Source organism: Mustela lutreola, chromosome 10, assembly GCF_030435805.1.
Source record: "Mustela lutreola isolate mMusLut2 chromosome 10, mMusLut2.pri, whole genome shotgun sequence".
Classification (NCBI taxonomy): Eukaryota; Metazoa; Chordata; class Mammalia; order Carnivora; family Mustelidae; genus Mustela; species Mustela lutreola.
In genome coordinates, this window is record NC_081299.1 from 17,016,032 (window position 1) to 17,037,725 (window position 21,694).

General features: G+C 54.7%; 1 protein-coding gene and 1 long non-coding RNA gene across 2 annotated transcripts; one reads left to right on the top strand and one right to left on the bottom strand.

Moving 5' to 3' along the window:
- Window positions 1-609: 609 nt before the first annotated feature.
- E2F2 (E2F transcription factor 2) lies at window positions 610-21,348 on the bottom strand. The gene is made up of 7 exons (XM_059137027.1): window positions 20,176-21,348; window positions 14,652-14,757; window positions 12,570-12,783; window positions 11,738-11,897; window positions 9,786-9,899; window positions 7,820-8,012; window positions 610-3,173 (listed from the first exon to the last, which is right to left on the bottom strand). Exons 1-7 carry the CDS (start codon window positions 20,425-20,427, stop codon window positions 2,896-2,898), a joined length of 1,317 nt encoding a protein of 438 aa, XP_058993010.1. The 5' UTR covers window positions 20,428-21,348; the 3' UTR covers window positions 610-2,895.
- LOC131809712 (uncharacterized) lies at window positions 9,791-10,322 on the top strand. Its single transcript, XR_009345268.1, has 2 exons — window positions 9,791-9,881; window positions 10,134-10,322. It is a non-coding gene; the product is annotated as an uncharacterized LOC131809712 (long non-coding RNA).
- Window positions 21,349-21,694: the final 346 nt, after the last annotated feature.

Genomic DNA, 21,694 nt, shown 5'->3' on the forward strand with positions numbered 1-21,694 from the left:
CTGGGCTTCTGGTCACCGAGGGTCCTCGTGGAAGAAAAGGGTCCCAGGGGGAGGTAGGGGCTCTGGGACACCAAGAGGAGCACCAAATAGCTGCCTGCAAACAACCCCAGAAGGCTTTCACTTCAAGCCACACGACGCTCAGACGTGGGAACACCCAGGTGCTTTTACTAGGAACTAAACACTGCAAAACTGGGGCTGAGAACACTCGGGGAGGGGAAGTCAAGTCAAAACCCTCTCAGAACCAGCTTTCTGAGCTTCACCATCCCCCTCGTCCTCCCACAACCACACCGGTCCAACCACAGCGTTGCCGCAGAGAAGGGACCTCACGCTGCTCTAGCGAACACGTTTCGTGGGAAGGGACACGGGAGCGGGGCCGAACTTCCACAACTTCACCTACTGAGTTCCCTGGAGCCCCCGAGCCTCTGGTGCCCCCGTGCAACACAGGTGACTTGGGGGCTGCCTGTAGGGCTGGGAAATGTCCTGGAAGGAATAACGTACCTCAGAAAGAAAAGTGGTTTTTCTTCCACCCTAGTTCTAAAGTTTACATGGCCCATAAAGGAAATACCATCGAACAGACATTTTTAAAGCTCTCGATGCAACTCCTGTCACCCCCCCACAGCCTGAGGCTTGGCCTGGGCGGTCCAGCCCCAGGGGCCAGGCAGGGTGTGGAGGGGATAGCACTGGACAGGGACAGCTGCTCAGGGTACAGACCATGGGCCCAAGGGGCAGCCCCTCTGTCCAGCACTACAGCCCAGCATTTGGAGAATGAGCTTGAATTCTGGCCAGACTTTACTAGTAAACCCGTTCCCAGTGAGTCCTGTAGGCCTCGTCTCTCTTTTCTCTGATTTAATTCTGGAAGATTCTAGACAGAGCCAAAGGCATGGAAGTCAAACGTCTCTGTCTTCAGACATGGGACATAGCTAAACGGCAGCCCAGACACCTCAGAACAGCGAAGCCATCTAGGCCCCACAGGCCCCCAACAGGATTCCAAGCAACACTCCTGTCCCCTGCCCAAGGGCTGAGGTAGTCCCTTGCCCCTGGACATAGTGGGCTTCCAAGCAGGCTTCTGATGACACCTCTGTGAGTATCTGGAGAGGGGACACCAACAGCATGTCTGTAAAGCCTACAAAATAAACCCTGTTTCCAGAGCGGGACATCTGTTCCTGAGAGGGCACAGTCAGGGGCCCGGGAAGTTGTGAAAATGACAAGGCACGCTGTCCCCATGCAAGCATTAACTCACACCAGACCCACCCCCAAAGAAGCCCACATCCCCAGCTTCAGATGCCAGCTTCTGGGTAACTCAGGAGCCATCCCATGAGGCCAACTTCATATTTAAAACCAACTTAATGCTACAAACTTAAAAAAAAAAAAAAAAAAAAGTGCTGCCCAGCCAAGCCCCTGAGGAAACCTAGCTCCCTGAGGGTAGGTGGTGGGCCTCTAAGACCACCATTCCTGGCTGCCTCTCTCCAGAGGGCACAGCCTTGGTTCAGTCCAGAGCAGCCCCGCCCCACATTGGGTGGGGAAGAGAGCTGACCTCATCCCTCACACCCAAGTGGGCTGCAGAGACACTGTGGGATGGTCAAGCCTCTGGGGGCGGGGAGCAGGCCAGGGCAAGAATCCTTCTCAGGACCCTAAGCCTCAAGAGGTAACATAAGCCCCTCTCCCCATCAGGGCAAAGGTCTGGTCTGCAATAAACACTCTGCCAGCCCTTCGGCATTCCAGTGACAAAATGAGCTAAAATGCCACCAAGCCCTGGTTACCTCTGTCCTGGGGTGCAGGGGGGGGGGGGGGGCGTCTGTGTGAGAGCTGCCGAGAAGAAGAGATCCTTAAAGAATTACTCCCTTCAGTAAACAAATCCTTCCAGGGAAGGGGAGGATGATAAGAGCAGCTTCCAGAGGGGCTGCTTTCTGGCAGTTTCTTGCTTTAACCCCACCTTTCTCTATATGGGGCTGCCACTCCCTCCCAGGTACTCAGGGTAAGACAGCCCCTGTCCCAAGCAGAGGCACAAATGGTGCCCTCTAGCTGCTTCCACATTCCTGTCTGTGTTTCCCTGGGGAGGGGGACCTTTCAGTGCTGACTCCCTGGAAGGTGGTTTTTCCTGTTCTAAGGGAATGGAGAGGTAGGGGATTCCACAGAAGTGGGTCTCCACACCTGGAGCCTTGATGCCGCCTCCCCGGGAGGGCTCCCTGCAACCATCCCTGGGACAGAGGAGGCCAGGAACCCAAGGCTGGTGCCTCAGCGGGAGAGGATGGGCAGGAGGAGCCGAAGGGCCTGTGGCCACCACTTACTAGAATTACGAGGCCGAGGTGCAAGTAGCGTTCTAGCAGATTGGACAGCCCCCAGAGACCCAGTCTACAGCTACGGGGAAATTGGGGACTGGCCTGGGGCCCAGGAAGCCCTGGGCTGCCCTCGGACCGTGGACAGCACTGGGCCCGTCTGAGAAGTCTTACTAGAAACTAGAACAATCTCCCTGCTAAAAACTCAAGGAAGACAAACAAACAAAACTCAACCTGAAATAAATACAAAGGCATTAAGTGCTTCTTGATAAATTCAGGGTCCTAATTCACCTCCCTCAAAAGGCGAGGGGAGGGCCTTTCCCTGGACCTGGTTGTCCCACCTGTGGCCCTTCATGTCAGAGGTCAGAGGTCAGAAGCCAGATGGGCCTTCCTGGGCCCAGCTTCTATGAGGAAAGAGAGGACCCGACCCCTAATACACTCCTCACCCAAAACCTCTCTCCAAGATAGCTTCAGCTGGCTGGGGGGGGTGAGAAAGAAAAGAGGACCCCCTCCATCCCTAGGGCAGCACCTTGTGTCCCACGTCCCTACGTGGGCAGAGGGCCTGTCCGTCTGTGCCGAGGTAGAGCCAAGGGCAGGTTGCTGGGACAGGCAAGGCCACTCAATTAATCAGCAAATCCCCAAGGTCGTAGGAGTCGAAGAGGTCACTGATGCCCTCACCCCCGTCCAGGCCCCACAGGTAGTCGTCCTGGTCCAAGGGCGGGGAGAAGCTGATCAGGGGAGAGCTGCACGGCAGGCTCGGGGACAGGAACTGGTCCTCGGTCTGCTGCAGAAGTGGGTGCGGCAGCTCCAGCAGGCTGTCAGTGGCCTCCAGGGGGACAAGCGGCAGGGGCGGGGGCGCTGGTGGCTGCGGGACTTGCTGGGGCGTCAGCGCTGGTGCTGGAGACAAGCAGACAGAGGTCACACTTAGAGCTGGTGCCCAAAAGCCTCTGGTCAGACCTCAGAGCCCAGGAACGGCCCTCCCTCACCCCCTCCCTGGATGACTGGGCATCCTCTTCTCTCCAAACATGCCTCACACCCAATGGCAGGGGACACGCTCCCTCTCCCGGCACAGCTCCAGCCACCTGTACTCCCACCTCTAGAAAAAGGTGGGATCTCCTGGTCTCCAGCTCCTACCCAACTCCTTCCTGGCTGGCTCCACTGGAAGAGCACACGACTCTTGATCTCAGGGTTCTGAGTGTGAGTCCCATGTTGGGTGTAAAGATTACTAAATAATAAAAATCTTTTAGGGGCGCCTGGGTGGCTCAGTGGGTTAAACCACTGCCTTCGGCTCAGGTCATGATCTCAGCGTCCTGGGATAGAGTCCCACATCGGGCTCTCTGCTTGGCAGGGAGCCTGCTTCCCTCTCTCTCTCTGCTTGCCTCTCCATCTACTTGTGATTTCTCTCTGTCAAATAAATAAAAAAATAAAAATCTTTTAAAAAAGAAAAAAAAAACGGGGTGCCTGGGTGGCTCAGTGAGGTTAAGCCTCTGCCTTCGGCTTGGGTCATGATCTCAGGGTCCTGGGATCGAGCCCCGCATCAGGCTCTCTGCTCAGCGGGGAACCTGCTTCTCCCTCTGCCTCTGTTCCTCCCCTACTTGTGCTCTCTCTCATTATCTCTGTCAAGTAAATAAATAAAATCTTAAAAAAAAAAAAAAAATCCTGCCATTTCCCCCGCACCCAGTCCATTCAGTTCCAGTGCTGTGACCCTGGTCTAGCCCGTCATCTCCCACCGAGACACTTCTTCCCAGTCACCTTGCCTTGACCCTTATGCTTAAGCTTAAAAATGGCTTGGAAGATAATCCAAGTTTGACCAGCACCTCTCCAGCTACACTGGCTCGGCTGCTGTGAGCACACCAAAAGCATTTCTCTTTAGATATCACAGGGCGACTTCCTACACAGGGACGAGGAATAGGGCGTTGGGAATCCCCCCAAATATATCCTGACGTCCAGAATCTCACTGTTTGAGTCATGCCTTAAACCCCAACCAAGCATTCCTTGGAAAACAGAGCCGTGCTGGTGTGTCCGCCTGCCTAATCAGCCTCTTACTTGCTGTGTATCTGTGGGCAAGTGACTTAATGTGGACGGAGTCTCTGCTTCCTCACCTCTAAAAGGGGGACACCCATTCCCTGCCTCGCAGGACTCAGGAATAGGTGCAGGGAGAAAACCCTCATCAATAAGAGGAGCTCTGGGGGTGCCTGGGGGGCTCAGTCAGTTAAGCAACTGCCTTTGGCTCAGGTCATGATCCCAGAGTCCCGGGATCGAGTCCCACATCGGGCTCCCTGCTCTGCAGGGAGTCTGCTTCCCCCTCTGACCTTCTCCCCTCTCATGCTCTCTCACTCTCTCTCTCAAATAAATAAGTGAATAAGTAAATAAATAAAAATAAGAAGAGCTCTGGTTTACCAAGGCGTGGCCAGCCCTGATCTCAAGGACAGGGGTGTTTTACCTCCTTAAGGGGCCCCACAGGAGGTAATCCTGGACCCCTATTTGCAGATGAGGAAACTGAGGCTCAAAGGAGCCAATTAAATGTACGTGAATGAAAAAACCGGCATGTTTCTTTAGTGGGTTGCTGAGGCCTGAAGTTCTAGTGAAAGGCTGGGCTTGGGAGTGGGGGCGGGGGTCCAGGCTCGGACCCCAGGCCCAGCCCTCACCAGCTGTAGGGCCAGGAACCTCAGTTTTCTCAGGAGGGGAAAGAAGGTGCTACCTCCCTGACATGCTGAACAGTAAGGAGATAACCCGCGTGTGGAACCCCTGTGGGCCGGACCTTGCTCTCTCGTGCTGCTTATCACACCCAGGAGGGAGCTGCTCTCTCATATCTGTGCCCACTCTGACGGCTCAGACTCATGCTCTATCTCCAGACCACACAGAGCAGGTGCCCGGTTCACAGAAGCTTTTTAAAAAATCACATTCACGCTGTCTCACTGCCTGTAACCCAGAAATCATGAGGGAGTTTTACGTGTCCCAGTTTTACAGACGTGCGAACAGAGGTTCTGAGGGGCCGAAGCGTCCTGCCTACAGTCACCAAGTCACAGCAGGTGATGTGCAAACTCAAGCCCCAGGCTCCCAGCGTTGACTGCCTGCATGGTAACAACATTCACGTTTACCTCAGAATGTGAGAGCCTGGAGAGATGGTAGAGACAACCCATACCCAAAGCCCCTCCATGAAAGATGAGAGAAACTGAGGCCCCAAAGCAAAAGGGATTCCCTCTGGTGATGCCAGAACCTGGGTCCCCAGACTGCGTGTGGCCCCTGGCACTCAGACCTCAAAATGGCTCTGCTTCAGGCAAGAACGTGTATGTGTCTGCGTGTGAGAGAGAGAAAGAATGTGTGAGAGAGTGTTTGAGAGACAGTGTGTGTGTGTGTGTGTGAGAGAGAGAGTGTGAGAGCGTGTGTGAGAAAGTGTGTAAGAGTATGTGTGTGTGTGAGAGAGAGAGAGTGAGTGTGTGTGTGTGTGTGTGTGTTGTGTGTAGCCCTTCCAGGAACTGTCCTTCTGTTCCCTTTGCCAAGGATGTCACTAAGAGGCCACACAACAAGGGTGGAGAGGGGCACCCATGGCACAGAGCTGGCTCCTAGGCTGCCCCACCGCCAAGCAGTCTGTCAGCCTCTACTCCTTCCAGGAGCACAACTGATCAGTAAAACTGAGGTTAAAAACTTCACCCTTACTTATGCTGGGGGCCTCTCCCCGCTCTACTGCGCCCCAGGTCTCAGAGGACCTCTGAAGTCAAAGTGGCTCTACCTGGGAGAGCTGCGCACATGTTGACAGCGGAGTGAGAAGGCAGAGCGAAGCAGGAGAGAAAACAGGGCGTGGCACAGGTCTGGCATGGGAGATAGGCCCTAGGAGGTACCCGGAGGGACAGATGGCTGGTGCAGGGAGAGGCGCGACAGAGAAGAGATCACCAGAGAAGAGCTGAGGGCCTGGGCTTTTGTCCAAGCTCTGCCTCCAATTTGCTGTGTGGCCTCAGAGAAGTCACTTACCCTCTCTGAACTTCTGCTTATTCATGTGTAAAATGAAGGGCTGAGTTAGATCAGGGCTGAGGAAACTTCAGTAAAGGGCCAGATGGCTTCTCGGCCTTTTGGCTAAGATCAAGTGTAGGATTTGCAGGATACTTACAGTCTGCATGTTACATAGTCACTTTCTTCTTGCCCCCCAACTCTTTAAATACATGAAAACCATTCTTGGCTCATAGGCCCCTTAAAAACAGGCCAGATTTGGCCTGCAGGCAATAGTTTGTGGACCCTTGAGTTAAAGAAATGGAATCCAGCCCGTGTTCTGTGGATGCCCCCCCAAGGCTCTTCCATCAGTTCAAGCTCTGGTTTTTTTAAACACCAGAGTTCTACTTAAGAGAATTCTGGAGTTAAAAAAAACAGAAAGTTGAACAATGGCCTCCATAGCCTCAAAGGATGTGTCAGGCTGACCTGCTGTGTGATCCCAGTAAAAGGAAAAACCATCCTGGGGGAAGGGCCTTCGCAGGCTCCCATTTCTACTCCTTCTGGACTCCTTCCCTGAGACCTCTCCCGCCTCTCTGCTCCTTGATGACTGCCTCATGCTACTTGTTGCCAGGTAGAGCCAGCTTTAGCTGTACGGTCCACCTCCCAGCAAGGGGGATCTGCTCCGGTCAGCAACCCCTTCCTTGATCTGTTCCAAGCCTCACGGAGAGAGGACTGGGCTACGTGTGTAGAGACAGAGGGTCAAGACACAGTTCTGTTGCCCAAGGAGACCTTGGGCAAGTCACATCACCTCTCTGCCTCAGTTTACTCATCTCTAAACTGGGAACAATAATGCCTATCTCAAGAACTGCTATGAAAAGTAATGTGATAACATAGATGTACCCAGTACATAGCTGTGACTTAAAAAATCTTAGTTGAGCCTTCCTCCAAAAATCTGTAGCTGCCGGGGCACCTGGGTGGCTCAGTGGGTTAAAGCCTCTGCCTTCAGCTCAGGTCATGATCCCAGGGTCCTGGGATCGAGCCCCGCATCGGGCTCTCTGCTAAGTGGGGAGCCTGTCTCTGCCTGTCTCTCTGCCTACTGGTGATCTCTGTCTGTTAAATAAATAAAATTTAAAAAAAAATCTGTAGCTCCCATTTACTGTGGGCTTCCTGAGCGCCAGAGGCTTTGCTGGTTGTAGTCATCATGGAAGTGTGGTTCTAGCAGTACTGGCAGGTTAACAATGACAAGAATAGCCAGCAGTTACTGCCAGGTACCATCCCAAGGGCTTTCCCTATATGAACTCATTCAATCTTCACAACCTACAAAGTAGATACTGTTACTGTGCCCAACTTAGAGATGAGGCTAAGGCAAAGAGAGGTTAAGTGACTTGTCCAAGGTCACACAGTTGGTAGTTAGAAGTGCAGGGTTTCAAACCCAGGACCCAGAACAGCCTCAGCCCAGAGCAGCATCAGCCTCCTGACTGAGACAAGAACACACACACACACAGGCTTTATGTAAAGTGCGAGCTTCCCCTTGCCCAACAAATGTTGCCGTGGAGGAGGAAACTGGAAAGCTGGGGGCTCTCCCATTTGCTGCTCCTCTGGACAGAGGGTTCTACCTGGGGATGCCACGGGTTCTGTCATCCCAGGGTCCGTGCTGCTGCTGGGCTGGGTGGAGTCAGGGCTGGAGCCAAGGGTGGAGGTCGGCAGGAGGGGCTCCTTGGCAGGACTGTCGGGCTCCTGCACCTCCTCTGGGCACAGGTAGACTTCGATGGGCCCCTGGGTGCTCTTCAAGTATATCTGCAGGTTCTCCTAGAGGAAGAAGAGAAGCCAGGCCATGACTCTGGGCGGCTGGGCACTGACTCATGGGTTCGGCCGAATGGATGGACACCCCGGCCTCCCACCACCCACGTGAGCAAGCCACACTCCTGAGCTGGGCCCCCACGCTTGCCCCATCTGACCCAAGGGGGTCAACTGCTCCTTCTGCTTGTCTGGCCCCCAGGCTCCCTTCTGTGAGGGAGAACATCTCGATTTTCCCTTGGGAAACCACTCCTCTGCCACTCTCAAGTCATGTAGTTTGGGGGGACAACACCTTTCCCAGCTCCAGTGGGTGAGCTTGGAGAGCAGGACGGGAAGGTCACAGTGATGGTGACTAGTTCAGGGAAGCACACGACTCAGCTCAGGTCCCGAGCATCAGACCCAGGACTCGTGCTGAACTTGGAAATGGAGGCTCCCTTCCCACTGGGGTTGCGGGGCTGGGATCATGAAAGCTACCTTTGCCACCGGAAGAGGGACGCCCACCTAGGAATGGAAACAGCACAGAGAATGGCAGAGAAAGACGGAGAGCATGGGGTGAAGCGTCTAGCCTTGCCTGCAGTTTCCAAATCTTCCCTCTGGACCTCTCGCGTGGCTTCCCGCAGTCCCCTCCACCCCTCACCCCTGACTTAAGCCCTTTGGACTTGGCTTTCTGCTGCTTATAACCAGGAGTCCTTGTACTTGGCCTCCTCTGCTTCTTCCCTCCCACCATCACACACCCCTGCCATTCCAACACGCACCCAGGTCTCCTCCCCAGTGCACCTGCAGGGCCCTCTCTCTACTCCTGTTCCCCCTGACAAACGTCCTGGTCATTCTTGAGGACCCAATACCTTTAACCGTCTATGGGCTCTTCCTCTATCTGTCCTTTCTCTGGGCCCTCAAAGCACCTTAAATCTATAAATGGCAACACTGCTTCCTTGGGTCTTTTTCCCACTAGGTCCTGAGCTCCCTCAAGGCAGGGGTAAGGTCCCATTTATCTTAACATCCTTCCATTAAACGAATTACTTCTCAAGCACTTAGGACATATCCAGCTCTGGGCCAGGGGTACCACAGGCGTGCAGCATGTCTTTGTGGAGCTAACCCTCTAACAGGCGAAGCACAGTATCATCACATAGTCACCCGTATCTTCCAGCAAACGGAGGGTAAGTGCAATAGAAAAGCACAGGAACTTATGAAATCTGGGAGGGGTGGGGAGGGGTGGTAATCTGGGAAGCCTTCCTGGAGGAAGTGAGGTTTGAGTTGAGACCTGTAAGACAAATACCAGTAAACCAGGCAGTCCAAGGGAAGAGCATTTCAGCCGGAGGGAGCAGCAGCAGAATGTGTTATAATGGACATGAGCTTAGTGTGATGGCAACACAGCAGAGAAGTCATAGGGGCCAAAGCAGAGGCACAATGGGGCATAATGAGAGAAGAGGCTGGTGAGATCAGAGCCCAGAGGGCCTCCTAGGGAAGCAGTAAGAATTTGGGTCTTTAACCTAGGTGAGAAGGGATCATGGTGAGCCACCAGTACCACGGCGTGCAGGCCCAGGAGTACAGGGGCTGGTGGGTGCAGAAAGGTGCCAAGAGCAGAGATTTTTTTGGATCAGTAGCTGACGTCTGTTGTCCTTTCCGGCTCCTGCCATCGCTGCCCCTGCTCAGAGACCACCAATCTTGCTACAAGCACCAGAATGGTTCAGACAAGCTTGGGGCCAGGCAGGGCCAGGCACAGAGCCTACAGCGCCGCCTGGGACCCTCCTTAACCTTCCTTCTGCTGAATGCTTCCCCTCTCACCTCGCTCCTGTCGGGCACTTCGAGTCTTGTCTGTGGAGGGGCCTTGACAGCGATCACCGTCTGCTCCTTAAAGTTGCCAACAGCACGGATGTCCTGGTAAGTCACATAGGCCAGTGTAGGGGCATGAGAGTCAAGAGAGGTAACTGGTCAAAATCCAAACCTCTAGCCTGCCAGGCAAAGCCTCTGAACATGTCTTTCTCACTCCTTCCGCAGCTTACAAATAACCAAAAACAGCTACCGGTCCTTTTAGCATCATAAGCTACCGTGGATCCCTTTAGAAAACAAATGGGAGTACAAATCACTTTTTTAATTAATTTTTTTAAATGGTGCCTCTTGTCCATTTTCTAGACTATCTTGGGAGCCTGGGTGGCTCAGTCAGTTGAGCGTCTGACTTCGGCTTGCGTCATGATCTTGAGGTCCTGGGATCGAGCCCCGCATCAGGCTCCCCGCTCCACAGGGAGTCTGCTTATCCCTTTTCCCTTCTTGTGCTCTCTCTTTCTCTCTCAGATTAAGTAAATAAAATATTAAAAAAAAAAAAGACTTTATCTCTCAGACTAGATCCTTATCTTTGAGCAGGTAGTAAGACCTGTCTTACTTTTGTACATTTCTCCAATGCCTAGCATTCTTATGGAAATACAAGGTGAGATCCTAAAACCAATGAGATGATGGAGCCATTTGGGAAAAATGGATGAAAAGCCTAAGCAGGGGTGTCTGGGTGGCTCAGTGGGTTAAGCCTCTGCCTTTGGCTCAGGTCATGATCTCTGTGTCCTGGGATGGAGCTCTGCATCAGCTCTCTGCTCACCAGGGAGCCTGCTTCCTCCTCTCTCTCTGTCTGCCTCTCTGCTACTTGTGATCTCTGTCTGTCAAATAAATAAATAAAATCCTAAAAAAAAAAAAAGAAAAATCTAAGCAAAGTCCATGTTTATAATTTTAATCTTAGAAATCTAATGAAATAAGTAAAAAATAAAGGAAAATATTCTCTGTACAATACTGTTTTATAAAAGCAGAAATCTCAAATCGATCTAAATGTTGATTCTAGGGGTGCCTAGATGGTTCAGTTGGCTAAGCAACTGCCTTCAGTTTGGATCGAGCCCCATGTTAGGCTCTCTGCTCAGTGGGAATCTGCTTCTCCCTCTCCCTCTGCCTGCTGCTTCACCTGCTTGTGCTCGCTCTCTCTCTCTCTCTCAAATAAAGAAATTTTAAAAAAAATCTAAAATTTGATTCTAGGCCTTCTCAACAAACCAGAACATAGTCTGAGCAAGACAGTCTCAAATCATTCTAAACACTAGGTTAAATCACATGAGGTTGGTACTTTTGTAAAAAAATGGTCCAATAGCAACAATTCCATGTGGATCAGGCAAATAGGAAGGATTTGTAGCAACATAAAAAACTGTCTATGAGGGGCGCTTGGGTGGCTCAGTGGGTTAAAGCCTCTGCCTTTGGCTCAGGTCATGATCTCAGGGTCTTGGGATGGAGCCCCGCCTCCGGCTCTCTGCTCAGCAGGGAGTCTGCTTCCCCCTCTCTCTCTGCCTGCCTCTCTGCCTACTTGTGATCTCTCTCTCTCTGTCAAATAAATAAATAAGATAAAATGTTTGGGGGAAAAAAAAAAAAGAGGGGCCTTAGGTTGGCTCACTGGGTTAAAGCCTCTGCCTTCGGCTCAGGTCATGGTCTCAGGGTCCTGGAATCAAGCCCCGCATTGGGCTTTCTGCTCAGCGGGGAGCCTGCCCACCCCCTGCCGCCTGCCTCTCTGCCTACTTGTGATCTGCCTGTCAAATAAATAAATAAAATCTCTAAAAAAAAGAGGGGGGGGGAGAAAAGAAAAGAAACAGACATGACAGACCCTGAGGGAAACTGCTCCCTATGGGGAGATTCTGCACGAACTCAGGATGGATAGAGTATGCAGCAGGGCCCTGCTCCCTGACCGCTCCCCCCACCCCCAGCCAGACAGGATATCTCTTGTTGGCCTTGTCCTCCGTCAGGTGCTTGAAGCTCAGAGAGCAGCTCTGGATGAGCTGGTCCAAGGCCTGCTCCACGCTCATCAGCTCCTTCAGCTCCTGCCCCAGCTGCTGCTGCTTCCCGGGCCGGGTGGGGTCTTCAAACATTCCCCTGCCTCTGGGAAGAGAGCCGTTCCCCAGTGTCAGTCTCAGTCCATATCCAGGAGCCCCAACCCTAGGGCTGCCGCGTGGACCTGCCCAGACCGCGCAAAACCCCAGAACGGGGCCATCAGCGTGGTCTACAGTGGGGCTCCCTGGGCTGTGCAAATCAGTGGTTCCGCCTAGCCGGCAGGGAGCCACTGAAAATGGAACCTGAAGTTCGGGGGCTGGGCTAGGAAAAAGAGACAAGTCAAGCCTGACCCTGCTTTCGAAGAGCTCTTGAAACGGTCCACCCTACACCCCAGCCTCCCCCAAATGCCTTGCCTGGGTTCCCTGCAGGTCTGCTCTGGTCTTCGTAGGAGGAAAGGAGCCCAGAGGACTCAGATCTGAGCTGGAAAAAGGGTCAGTTGCAACAGCCCAGGTCCAGGGGACTTTGCTAAGCTGGACAGGGGAATCTTGGGGTTCCCAATTCAAGACGATCTGGGTCCTCTTAGTCTTTATATGTTCTAGAAATCCCTCTTCAATACCTTGGCTCAGCTCCCAGCATGTAAGCCTATGGGATGTTGCTCTCGGCGCAAGCCCCCGCCCCACCGCCACCCCACCTGCTGGATATCGTGCCCCTCCCCCACCTTCACCCACGGCACGGGCACCCACGGGCACCATCGGCCCCAGCCCAGGCACTCACACCCACTGGATGTTGTTCTTGGCCTTCTTGCGGATGAGCTGGATGCCCTCCAGCACGTTGGTGATGTCATAGATGCGCCGTTTCTGCACGTCCAGCACCTCGGCAGCCCAGTTCAGGTCCAGGACCCCATCCTTGGATTCACTCAGGAGGTAAATGAACTTCTTGGTGAGCAGCCCGAGCGATGTGTCATAACGAGTCTTCTCTCCAGGGGACTTGGGGGCTGAGGGAGAAAGGGGCCCTGTCACCGCTCAGGGAGAGCCAGCCTGGGCAGCCTCGTCCACAGATGGGGACCTAACAGGTACCGCCCTTCCCATGAACACAGGAACAACCACTCTCCAGTTTACAGAGCACCGCGAGGCTCTGTAAACCTCGTGGTCGTTCGCCACCCCTGTCCAGGCAGGGAACCTGAGACCTGGAAAGGGAACGTGACTTGTTCAAGGTCTCACAGTCAGGGGCAGGGACAGGACTGGAGACCAAGCCTCTTCTAACTCCTGGTTCAGAGCACCTTCCCACCATAGCTTAAGGGAGCCGTATCAACACCCCCACCACCAATGATGACAAGCACTGAGTGTGGGATCACGGTTCTAAGCACTTTCCATATACAACAAATTCAATCCTTGCAACCCCCTAAGAGGCTGCTGTACAACCATCCCCATTTCATGGATGAGACTACTGAGGAACAGAAAGGGAAAGTGACTTGCTCAGCTCACTCAGCTAGAAAGTGCCAAAGCTGGGATTTAAATCCAGGCAGCCTGGCTGCAGAGTCTGTCTTCTTAACCATTCCCCTCTCCAGCCAGCTTTGCCAGAAATCTGGAATTAGGGTAATGAGAGAAAGAGAAGGATGGGCTGGGACTTGGGCACATTTTTCGACTTGCTTTTTCTTTCCACGTATAGCCTAATGATTATCTGAAAGGAATCAGTCCTATAATACCAAGTGGGGCAGGTTCATGAAAAAAAGAGACTTTCTTAATGGGGTTGATGTCACAAGACCACATCCCAGCGGCAGTATCTTAAACCACAAGAGGGCTTTGGCAATCAAGTGACTTGCAAAGTCCTACAGCAAGCTAGCCGCGGAAGAGTTCTGGAAACTGAGCTTTGAAGAGTGTCAGATTCCTCCGGAAGGGGACTTTCCGACCCCATCACATACGGATGGCAGGCATTCTGCACACAGGAGGCTTTGGTCATGTTTGGGGTCCCTGGCAGACATTACTGAACGATCAGTGCTCCTAGTGTCTCTCAATAAAATGTTGCAGACAGCCTCTACCCACACAGGAGGGCCAGCTTTCCTGCCCTCCCTAACCCAGCTGGGCTTTGTTTTACAGAAGAGACAGCTAAGGCTCACGGCAGGGGGGACCAGAGCCCTGCCCAGATCCCCGATCCTCATGCTTCCCACCCAGTGACATACCTTCTTCATGAGGTCTCTGACCCCCCAAATTTTCTAAAACTCCGGCTGGAACCAGGATGTTGACTGAATATATCAAGAGACAGAAGTAGAAATTTCCTGCAGCTTAGCTTTTGAAAGACATCCCCCCACCCCCCCGCCCAAGCAGCCCCAGGATCTTCACGGTTTAGACCAATCCAGAATCCAGGCTTCCCTTGGAATCACTCACTCAGCTCTCTACCTGTGGGATAAAGACCCCGACTAGCCCTGCTCCTCTCGGAGCTGGAGTCTCTCTTTTAGAAAAGGTCAGACTGAACTAAATACAAACTTTTTTTTAAAAAAAAATGAGAAAGCTCCCAAGTGAAACACCAGTCACTTGAGATCACGAGAGTGGTGCATGGTGTGGGAGAGGCTGTGCCCGCTTGGGTTTGGGCCCTGACACCCCTCCCCCGCCACCACCAGTGTGACCTTGGGCAAATCACTCAGGCTCTGAGTCTCTGACAGCCTCATAGGGAAAGGGGGACAGTGCTGACGACTGGCAGGGTCCCGTGAGAGAAGGCAGAGGAAGCTGCTTTGTAAACCGGGAAGTGTGCCACAAATATCACTCCTGCTGATGTGGGTAGGGCCGCTGCCCTCTGCCCCAGCCTGCCCTCCCTTCCCACCCTCCTCCTGAGCCTGCCCTTAGATGCCCCATCTGTGCGGCTTACTTCTGGGGCTGGGGAGACCGTCCACTCTAAGGCACTTCCCCTTGGGAGTCCGGAACTCAGGGACCGTGGGTCTCCCGATCCCCTCCAGGTCCAGCTTCCTTTTGGCCTTGGAGAGAGGAGAGAGAGTCAGAGTTTGAGTATCATTCCTCTTTCAATCTTTCCCCGAGTCGGAGCCAAAGCATGGAGGCCACCGGCAGCGGCTTTCTGTGCCTCAGTTTACCACCAGTCCCGGGGAAACATCTCGGCACTTGGTGAGGAAACAGCAGTGACTGGCCAAGCGAGATTTTGGGGGGAAAAGGAGTCCTGAACCTCAGCCTGAGGTGCGGGTACTCGAAGACTTCCGAAGCCAGTCTGGCCAAGGGCTCAGGGTTCTGTCATAATGGGCCCCAAGGTCACTTCTACATCCGCCATCCCCAACCCCCAAGCCCAGAGGCTGAAGCAGGGAGGAAGAGGTGGGTAGGACCTAAACCACATCAGGCTGGGGAGCGCCTCCCGCCCCACCAAGTGCACGAGCAGCTGGCCCAGCCTGCCCTGGTGCCCATCACAGCCCCACAGCTGGCCCTTATCAGGGTGGGGCTGGGCATCCGCCCAGGCCCAGGGGACTTCCTGGCTCTGTGCCACACCCCAGAGAGGTGCCCACATTGGGAAGCCGAGCAAACATTCCCCACCCCCATGTTTGGGCTCCAGCTCAAGGGCCCCGGGGGCCTCCTGAATAGACTCTATTTGCCAATCTTTCTTTGCTGAGAGGGGCAGACAATGAATCCCTCCCCTGCATCTCAAGGACAAACAGCTGAGGTCCCCCTGCTCCCCCTGCCTGTTCCCGCCAAGCTTGGGAAACACCTGCTAGGGAAATGGAACCACAGACATCTGCTCCTCACCCCGCTGCCACCAGGCCCCAGTTAGGCCCAGAAGCTGCACTGGCCCGGAAGGGGCCTCTCTCCTGTTAGGGCTGGGTAGGGGCAGGGCTAGGGTACTGGGGCACTGGGGCAGAGGTCAGAGGCCTGGACTTGACTCTCCCAGCTCCTTCGTGGGCTCCCTGCATGGGTGTGTGTGTGTGTGTGTGTGTGTGTGTGTGTGTGACTTGGGGAAGTACGCAACAGCTAGGGGCCACTTTCCTCCTCTGTAAAATGAGGCAGAAAACACCTGCTTTGAGGAGCCACGGTGAGAAACCAAAGAGATAACCCTTGCCAAGTGCTCACCCTACGGCTCAGCACAACACAGTAGGTGTTCAGAAAATGCAGACTCCCTTCCTGAAATCCAGGCTTGGCCTCTTCTTTGACACACCCTTCAGGGGGCCCCGAGCCTATTTCCTTCCTCTCCCTCTTCCCTAATCACCCAGACACCCTGAAGCTGGCTGGGGCAGAGAGGCCTATTTTAACCTCTAACAGTGAGGTCATGCTTGGCGGGTCTGACACTTCTAACTGCTGCTGAGCACAGCTGGGCTGACAGGTGTGGGAAGTGGTGACAGCCATTCCTGCTATCAGCTCCCCTCCCTGCTCCTGCCTCCTCCAGGCAGTCCTCCTAGACTGATTCCAGGAGACCCGCTCCTTGGTTTGAGGAGCCTGGATATGATGCTCCTCTCGTCCACCCCTATCCAGTCCTGGACATGATCCAAACACGTCCCTGCTCATTCCTCTTGAAGACCCTCTGGCATATTCTTTTTCTAACCTCTCAGCTGGTGAGATCCTAGGGAATGTGACTTATCTTGTCTCTAGGGAAAGGTCCAGCCATTCCCTGAGAACTTCCACATGCCCTGGGCCGAGCCCCAACATTCATCACCTCACTGAGTCTCCCCATCACCACCAAGCCCCATTTAACAGCTCAAGTAACTGGGACCTGGTGAACTCCAACGTCTTTGTCAATCCTGATAGAGGTTGTCCATCTGAGGACCCTTCCCCCATCCCTCAAGAAGGAATGCCAAGAGCAGGGAGAGGAAGAGAAGTCAAGCTGAGTTTTACCCAGGACAGAAGTGGGGCAGCCCAGAGTCTCCCCAATGCCACCCACCTCCCCCACCCAACAAGAGCCAGGCCCTGCTGAGTTCTCGGAACACAAGCAAAAGCCTCACTACCTGCAGAGCAGGGAGAAGGAAGGACCTTGAATGAAGTATCTGCACTGGGCCTATCACGTGCCCATCAGTCCTGCACCATCAGTCCTGGCAATCTCTCTTGGCAGAAGAGAAACGGAGACTCAGAGGGGGTAAGGCATGAACCCCAAGGTCACACAGACAAAAGGCAGAGCCAGAGTTTGAACCCAGGATTGTCTGACTCCAAAGCCACGTGCCAGGCCGTCTCAGTTCTTTTGCACACATTCCCCCAGATTTTGCTGGAACTTGAGCCGAGGCCTGGTTGTGCCCACCAGCCCCCCATTACTTTATATACACATACCAGTTCCCTCCCTTCCCTTACAGTCCCTCCCCTTACCCTGTACTTCAAGCATCCCAAAGCAGCTAAATGACCCTCACCTAAGGACATCTCCCTGACACCTTGGGGCATGGCCCATGGATGTGCCTGAGCCTACAGAACAGAGGTGGCAGAGGACAAGCCCAGGAAGATGAGGGCCAAGAAGAGCAGAGCAAAGGCTTGGAGTCAGATCCCTCTGGGTTCCCTTCCAGGCTTCCCCCCTTGTTAGCTGGGTGAGCTCAGCAAGTCAGTTGACCTCTGGAGCCCCACCTGTAAAATGGGCATACTCTGCTCCACCCTGGCCGGGGACCCAGCGACAGTGCAGCAAAGCTCCTGGCTCACACACTGAAGCCACCATCACTAAAGGTCCAGAGCAGCGAGCAAGGGGGAAGTGCAGAGGGAAGCTGAAGTGCAGAGGGAAGCTGAAGAGACAGGAATGTACCAAGAGCCAAGGCACATTTGCTCTAATCTGGACCCTCTTAGGAGGCAGCCCCTTTGGCTGTTTCTTAAAGGCCTGGTTAGGATTCAAGCTCCCCACTGACCCCTTGGGAGAAGAGGCAGGCCCAGAAATGAGGGGGCCAGAGATACCCAGATGCAACCCCACTCTGGGCAGCAAGGTGCCCAAGGTGGGGCTCAAAGGAAGGGAAGTGACTTGCCCAAGGTCACTCAAGGAATGAAGCCAGGCTTTTTCCAAGCCCCAAGTCCTAATTTAGGCAGTGGGGGTAGGAGCAAGTGTTCCAGATCCCAGCCCTACCACTCAGCAGCCTGCACTTGCACATCTGACCCGCCTCAGAGGGTTGTTCCTTAACATGCTCCTTTGCTTTCAAGCTTCTCAGGGGGACTTTGGAAAAGCCAGACGAAAAGAAGAAGAACCGTGCAGAATCCCACCCTCTTCACAGAGTCCCATAGGAATAAGACAGAATCATGTAATGTGCCCGGCTGGACTAGGGACTCCGTAGAGGAACATCCCAAGCCTTCCCCAGAGGGTGCTGGAAAGAGCCCCAGACAGCGAGTGAGGAGACCAGGGCTCAGGCTTCTATGCTGCCACTGAACTTGGTTGCCATCCCCGAGGTCCCTTTAAACAGCAGCTCCCCAATAGATCCTACTCACCCTGCCCTTTGCAGCCTGGCCACAACCCAGGCAGCCACACCCAGGGTTGGGTTTGGAGCTGCTCCAGGTCCCGCCCTGGTAAAATGAGTAAGCGGGGGGGCCAGGCCTGCCCATGGGGCTGGGGGCCAGAGGGCATCTGATGGGAGAGGGGGCTCTGGGCCTGACAGGCCTTTAGGGCAGTCTGATGCAAGGAGACTCTCCCACTTCTTGGCTTGTGACTTGGACAAGTGACTTCACGTCTCTGCTCAGTTTCCTCATCTGTAAGATGCTTCATCCCAAGCATCTTGGCCAAGATAACGAGTGTGAGGAGTGCCAAGCAGTGACTGGCACACAAGAGGCGTTCAGTAAAAGAGAACCATTCTTGCTGTGATCACTGAGCCCCTCTGGGAGGGAGCTACAGACAGATGCACTCGGGCTCCTCTGGGAGGGAAGCAGTTCAAAACCACAGCTGTTACTGAAACGCAGCCACTGAAACCCCGCCTGGGCGCCTGAAAGCAGCTGGCCAGAGAAGACTGCACCCTCCACTGAGCCCCTTCCCCCGCCCGGGGCACCCAGCTCCTCAGTCAGGCAGTACTGCAGAAAGTCAAGGCTGCAGAGAAGAGACCAATGATCACCAGCCTTGGTCATACACCTCCCTGCATGACCTTGGACAGATCATATCTTCATCCTGTGCCTCAGCTTCTCCCCGGAGGTACTAAGGCCTCCTCCTTCCCAGGGTACAAAACTGTGTTAGGCTGTAAAACGCTGAGCATAAAGATAGATACCCAGTCTCAATTATCTTTGGCTGTTTGACCTGTGAAATGGGATAAGCACCCCTGGCTCCCTCGTGCAGGAAGGGGCTCTGGAAAGTTTAACGCCTTGAGCATGGGCAAAGCGTGATTCCCCTAACAGGGACTTGTGCCTGCTGCATCCGGGGAAGGCTGGGGGTCTGTGCCTGTCCACCAACAAAGGTCTGACCAAATGCCTCTACGGCAGGGAGGGCTGGTCTTATCTCTCTGTACCTGAACCTATCTACACCACTCACAACGAAGCAAACTACAGCACCCCCATCTCCCCTTTCTGGAGCCGCTTTCCAAAATCCAGGACCAGGAGCTGGAAATGACCTGAGATGAGTTAGCCCAATTATGCCATGGACAGGTGCATTTTCAAGAAAAGGAAATGTAAGCCCAGACTGGGGCCAAGACTTGTCCAGGGCCACACTGAACTAGTGGCAGTCAGGACCAGAAACCAAGCTCCCCATCCACCACCCAGTTCTCCAGGGCTTTTCCCACCCCACCCACCTCTACCCTATGGTTGTTTCCATTCTCAAGGGCTCCAGGAATTCCACTCCCACAAAACACACCCTGTACCTGGTGCCACCACATTTAAGGCCCTCCCTGGCAATGGCCTGGGGGCTTGAGGAAGGAAAAGTCCATCCGAATAGGAAACCTAGGGGGCTGCCCCCAGTCTGCACCTGCTACTGGCTGTCTGGGAGGGAAGACTGGGCCTGGGAGAGCCATGGGCAGATAATTGGGAAAGAGTCGGCTGTACAGGAAATTCAGAGTCTGTCCAAGCTAGACTGGACCTGAGAGACACCCCATCCCTGCCCCCCATCTTAAAGTCCCCCATTCTACGCCTAGACCAAGCCCTATACCTGTGCCATAGCAGATGCCCAGTACCAGTTTCTGGACCAAACAATGAATGAAAGAATGAAGGAGTGGTGGCGATGTCAGCTCCGTGGACTTCCTCAAGGTCACACGGTGCACTGGGGTAGTGGGTTGAGTCTCCGCACTCCCAGTCCAGTGCTCATTCCACTCCAATGCATGGTTTTTTCATCCCAAGTCCGAAAACGAAGGGCTCCTTCAATTCAGATATGCAGGGCAATGGGTTGTTCTGGAAGCTGAAAGCCCTCTTTTCCCTCCTCAACTCGACCTGCTTCGTTCAAACTGGGTCCCAGGCGCTCCTCCCTCCTTTCCCACACCCGCAAAAGCAGAGGGAGAAGCGGTGGGCGGCGGTGGGGAGGTCCCCAGCATTACCGGCAGCCGGCCAGCCGGCACGCATCGCACAGCTTGGCCCTCCGGTCCGTGGGGGGTGGCGTCGAGGCAGGTGCCGGGCGCCGCAGTGGGAGGCACAGTCTGCGGGTACAGCGAGGTGTAGTAGGTGGTGGTGGCCGGACAGAGCTGGGGGCTGCTGAGGCCGGGCGGCCACAGCTCGGTAGGGCTCATCGCGTGCAGTCCCTTCGAGGGCGGCCGGGCGGCTGGAGCCAGGGCCCGGGGCCCTCGCAGCATGGCGAGCGCAACGCCCCCTCCTCAACCCGGCCTGGCGCGCCCGCAGGCACCTGCGGGCTCCGGAGCCCGCGGAGGCTCACACCGCCCGAGGCATGGCGCGGAGGCCGGGGAAAGCCGCCAATGGACGCCTGCGGGGCAAGGCCGGACCCTCCCCTCCTGGCCAGCGGCCGAGCTGAGCAGCGCTTGGAGATCCCCGCTTGGAGATCGCCCCGCGGCGGCGGCGGCGGCGGCACGGCCAGTGGCTGTCCCACCCCGAGGGCGACGGCGACCCGGGACGGCCCCGCGCCCCCGAAAGGCCTCGGCGCTTGGGGTCTGGCTGGCTCCCGGTAGGGGTCTCTGGGGTCGCCGGGGGCTCGGAGGAGAAGCGATGCGCTCGGACGGGAAAGAGGGGCCGATTGCACCGACTCCCTCTCGCCTGGCTCTCTGGTCCCCAAGTCTTTCTCTGCCTCTTTTTTTTCCTTCTTCTCTCTCTCTCTCTCTTTTTTTTTTTTTTTTTTTTTTTTAGCGCCAAACTGCGTGCCGCGAAATTCGGATCTCCCGCGGAAAATGCCGCGCTTTGGTTGGCCGCCGCTACTGGCACAGGCTCCACCCCCCGGAAAGGACCGGTTCCCAAGGCTGCGATTGCAACACGAGCTTCGCTGCTTAAAGGGGCCGCCACACCTCCTGTCGCCGGGCGCCCGCCGTCCCTAGCAGCGGGAGAAACAGGCTGAGGTCGTGGTGCGGTACCGTGCAGAAGCGGCCAGAGTTTGCTGAGGAAGAGGCCTGGATTTCCTGCGGCGGGGAGGGGGGAGTGCGGGAAGGAGGGAATTGGGGCACGGAGTCCTGTCCTGAGCCCGGAGCCAGCAGCACCTTATCTAGGCCAAAGGCTTTTGGTTATTTTGCATATACGCTTTTATATCCTTTTTCTGCCCCACTAAAATGAAAGCCAGGAACCTGTTTTCTTTCCTGGCAGGGGGGTGAGGGGTGGAGCCTAATATTTATATCTCATCGTAGGAGGATACTAACATCTGCTGAGGGCCTCCAGTAGGCCAAGCACCCTGCTAGTTGTTTTATTTCATTGAATCCAACAATCCCAGGAGGAGGCACGATGGTCTTCGTGGTAAAGACTGGAGAGACGGAAAGGCTAGGTAACTTGTCCAGGATCACAGAGAGATTCACTGACTTGAGAACTGGCTGTCCAATCTGGACAGGCCAGCTTCTGAGACCTTGTTTGTTCCAATAAAAGCTTTCTCCCCCACCCTCCCAAGCTGTGCCTGCCCCTTGCAGG

What these genes read in the sequence shown, in the direction of transcription:
- E2F2 (XM_059137027.1), bottom strand. Translation starts at nt 20,427, where the DNA reads ATGCTGCGAGGGCCCCGGGCCCTGGCTCCAGCCGCCCGGCCGCCCTCG. An exon ending in TGCCGGCTGGCCGGCTGCCG is followed by an intron (nt 14,758 to 20,175) that starts GTAATGCTGGGG and finishes CCTCTCTCCAAG; the next exon opens with GCCAAAAGGAAGCTGGACCT. An exon ending in AGGACAAGGCCAACAAGAGA is followed by an intron (nt 9,900 to 11,737) that starts TATCCTGTCTGG and finishes CATGCCCCTACA; the next exon opens with CTGGCCTATGTGACTTACCA.